Here is a 3,691-nt window from a genome sequence, read left to right on the forward strand (position 1 = left end):
TTGTTCCTCTCGGGTGATGGTAGACAGGTCATACCTGAGGGGAGCTGGGGCTGGGGAGTTTGACCCTAAGCCAAGGTCTGTTGAGTCTGTGTACACCAGGAGACCCTGGGGGCACTGGGAGTTTGAGGGCCTGAGAAATGTAAGTGCAAGTGGATGCAGCTCATGTTAGCCCCAGGCAGACTCTTCACACATGGGCAAAAGGCAGCCACGTTTTTCACCAAAGTATCGAAGACTGGTTTCTAGGCCATATACTAACATTCTTCTTTGAAACCTCTTGATCCAGGCACCCACAGTTCAAATCACACTCAACACCACAGTCTTCCTTGTATGGCCCATTAAGCAACACCTAAAGCTTTCATCTGCATTTCTAATCCACGGTGCCAAGGTCCATATTCCTTCAAACAAAAGTATGGTCAGGCCGATCACAGCAACACCCCAGTCCTGGGTACCAATTTCTGTCTTAGTTAGGGTTTCTATTGCTGTGCAAAGACACCACGACCATGGCAACTCTTATAAAGGAAAACATTTAATTAGGAGCTCACTTAGAGTTCAGAGGTTCAGTCCATTATCATCATGGTAGCACATGGTGACAAGCGGGCGTTCATAGTGCCGGGGAGGTAACTGAGTTCTGCATCTTGCATAGGCAACAGGAAATGGTTTGTTTCACTGCGTGTAGCTTGAGCAAATGAGACCTCAAAGCCTAACCCCATAGTGACACACTTCCTCCAACAAGGCCACATCTACTCCAACAGGGTCATACCTCCTTTGGGGGTTATTTTCCTCAAATCCCCACGGGGTGGGGGTGGGGGTACAGTCTTGAAGGTAGCACTGGAACCTGGGGAACAAGCAGAAAGTTGCAGCCATGTGCATTTTCTAGGTGCCCTGGCCCAGTGTGGAAAGACTGAGGGAAGAAACTGGCAGTAGGTTATAAATGGACCGTGCTTTCCCAGTTGACTTGATACCTCTGCAGACATATTGGGCTCCTCACTTTGAGGAGGACATCAGTTATGAGACATGCAGGCACATGCTGCACCCATGACTGGTGCTGCCACCCAAATGGACGTTCTGTCTATCTCAAGACAGAACATCTGTAGACTGCCACCTCTACCTCTCCAACCCCATTGCTATGGCCTGAGGTGCTGAGAGTTACAGAAGGTCTCTCCCCAGTGCTGGCATTGTCACCTACCTAGTGTACACTATCCAAATCACCAAGCAGCAGACTATTCTGGCAGCTGTTACTGGACAGTGAGACGTGTTCTCTGGCCTTTGCACTCATGGTCCCCAGGGCTCAGCCCAGTTGGGGTCTTCAAAGGATCATGTTGTATAAGAGGCCAGCAATGGCAGGGCAGGAGGGAAGAGGCATTGGATCTTAATCTGTGTCCAGTGCCCTTAGGCACTTAGCCATCAGCCAAGGACTCCTGCAAGTTTGTAAGGAGCCAGATCTGCCTCCCAAATGGTGACCCCATCCTCTTCCATCTCCACTACCCAAAGTTATCCCCGGGGTATCCTTGAAGATCACCTGGCTTGATCCACAATTAGGCTTGTTCCTTCCTCTTCCCAACTGAGCAGTTCTTTGGGGTCATTGGAGTCCAAAGAGCAAAGCAGAGTGCCAAGCTGCTACTCCACACCCCCTAGAAAATGCCCGACCCACATGGTAGTGTCTTGCCCCTGTTTTGTGTAGCTGGGTAGAGGACAGGTATATTTGGAAGGCCATCCTGTTGCCCTCACTCTGCCACAGTCCTTAGACTCCGCCTCTACTGAGGGTCACTGCTCAGAACCCAGTCACCATGTGCTACCTGGGCAACTGGGGGCCCAGTCAGGGCCTGCCTAACGCCTGAGTTGACCGACTATAGTTGTATATCTGCCTATTTCCCCCATTCCCTAGTCAAGCTCAGAGGTCCCAGGTGCCTGTGGGGGGGAGTAGCTCTAGAGGGGCCTGGACCCTTCACACTCATGTCAGAGTCACCACTGGAAGAAGCCTGGGGACCCTCCTTAGAGGCTTGAAAGCCCCAGTCCCTTTGAACCTGCTGCTGCCCTTGCAGAAGCAGGGCACGGTTGGAGCTGGTGGCTCCTCTTGCTTCCAGCTCAGCCCCACCCTGGCAAGGGCCCCGTGTAATTATGTGTGACATGGTATACTTTCCTTTTCTATGTGAGGCTGCATCTGTGTGAAGACAATAATTAGAGATAAAATCACAATTGGAAAATAAGCCCCAGCAACTTAGAGGGCTGGGTAATGAGGGGTGATCATGGGCTTCCCGCCAGAAAGCCGCCTCTCCTTGAGGCTGCAGGCCAGACAGCAAGGCTCCTGGAGGCATACTCCCTACTCACTGCAACAGGAAGGAGCAGAGCTGCTCATAACCCAGACATCTAACCCCAGAAGATCCCCATCTGCCCCTATTCCTGAGGTAGGACCCCATTTTCCCTCATGAGACAGGGAAGGAGTGGCCTAAAGTATCAGGAGACCCTTACCAAGGAGAAGCATTGCTATGCTAGGCTATGTAGGAATATTCCATATACAGTGATGAGGAATGGGCTTTCTGTGCATATTGGAAGCAAGTGGAAGAAAGAAGGGAGGGGTCCAGGACAGCTTGCCCACTCCTTAGCCTACTGCATCTAGAGCTACTCGTTTGTCACTCATTCCCTGAGCAGGGGTCATAATCTCATATTCCCAGGAAGCCCCTAAAGAAAACTTGGGGCTCAGGGACACCGTGTTCTAGTCCTATTGGCTTTTAAAAAGCCAGCTAGGTAGATGCCACAACCTCAGTTTCCCCACCTCTAAGTGTGAGACAGTGTCTGATACACAGCTGTGTTTGGCAGACGTTGGAAATCACACTGGATGGAGATGACAGCATTGTCTTCTTACTATTTGATGCTCACTCCATATTAGTACCATGTCCTCCCAGTTCCTGAGGCAGGACGACATTTTTCTACATGTCTCTCATGGTGCCTGTTGTCTGGCTGGAGGGCTGCATGAGTATGAGCACACACATGTGTTAAGTGTGGGTATGTGTGCCCATCCATGTGAGGGTTCTGCTGTATGTGCACATACATGGGAGGCTGAATGTGTATGTCACCTATTTGTGACAGTGAGGACAAGGGCATGTACGTAGTATGTGACTGGATATGCATAAGTGCATTATGGGGGAGGTATGGGTGTGCACATAGCCTGTGGTGTGGACTAAGAGAGGAGGCGAGTGCCATATCTGCCAGGGCCCGGCATGTCCCATGAGGCCAGTTGGTGGACATCTCATGGTTTAGCTGCACTAGTGGTTAAATGGCTACCAGGTATGTTTGCCAGCTGGATTGTGATGAGATATGGAACTCTTCCTGTTGAGACTCCATTGTTCCCTCTTCCTCGCATGCTGATACATACAGTCAGCCGAAAGACAGCCTACCTGCCTGGAACACATTTGAGGAGCCTGCCATGCTCTGTCCTCCCCGCCAGTCTTCTCTTATCCCATCTGTGGGCAGAACAGCCATGTTTTGTCCTCTGAGCTCTCCTGAGGGGACACATTGTTTCTGGGTCACGCTCATCTCCTGCTTTGCCTTTGTGGCCTTGTCCTTCCGCAAGTGGGCCTTCTAGGTTTGCAAGAGTACAGGCGATGAAAGGAGACAGAGACAGAGACCCACATTGGAGCACCGGACAGAAATCTCAAGGTCCAAATCAGGAGCAGAAGGAGAGGGAGCACAA

General features: G+C 51.0%; 1 protein-coding gene across 1 annotated transcript in view; it reads left to right on the forward strand.

The window, feature by feature from the left end:
• The first annotated feature begins 3,218 nt into the window (after window positions 1–3,218).
• Brsk2 (BR serine/threonine kinase 2) overlaps window positions 3,219–3,691 on the forward strand; it is a 24,576-nt gene continuing 24,103 nt past the window's right edge. Inside the window, exon 1 of the mRNA XM_026781318.1 lies at window positions 3,219–3,285. Within this exon, the coding sequence (XP_026637119.1) occupies window positions 3,219–3,285 (67 nt within the window). The remainder of the gene's footprint in view (window positions 3,286–3,691) is intronic.

The sequence above is a fragment of the Microtus ochrogaster genome, chromosome 8 (genome assembly GCF_000317375.1).
Source record: "Microtus ochrogaster isolate Prairie Vole_2 chromosome 8, MicOch1.0, whole genome shotgun sequence".
NCBI lineage: Eukaryota > Metazoa > Chordata > Mammalia > Rodentia > Cricetidae > Microtus > Microtus ochrogaster.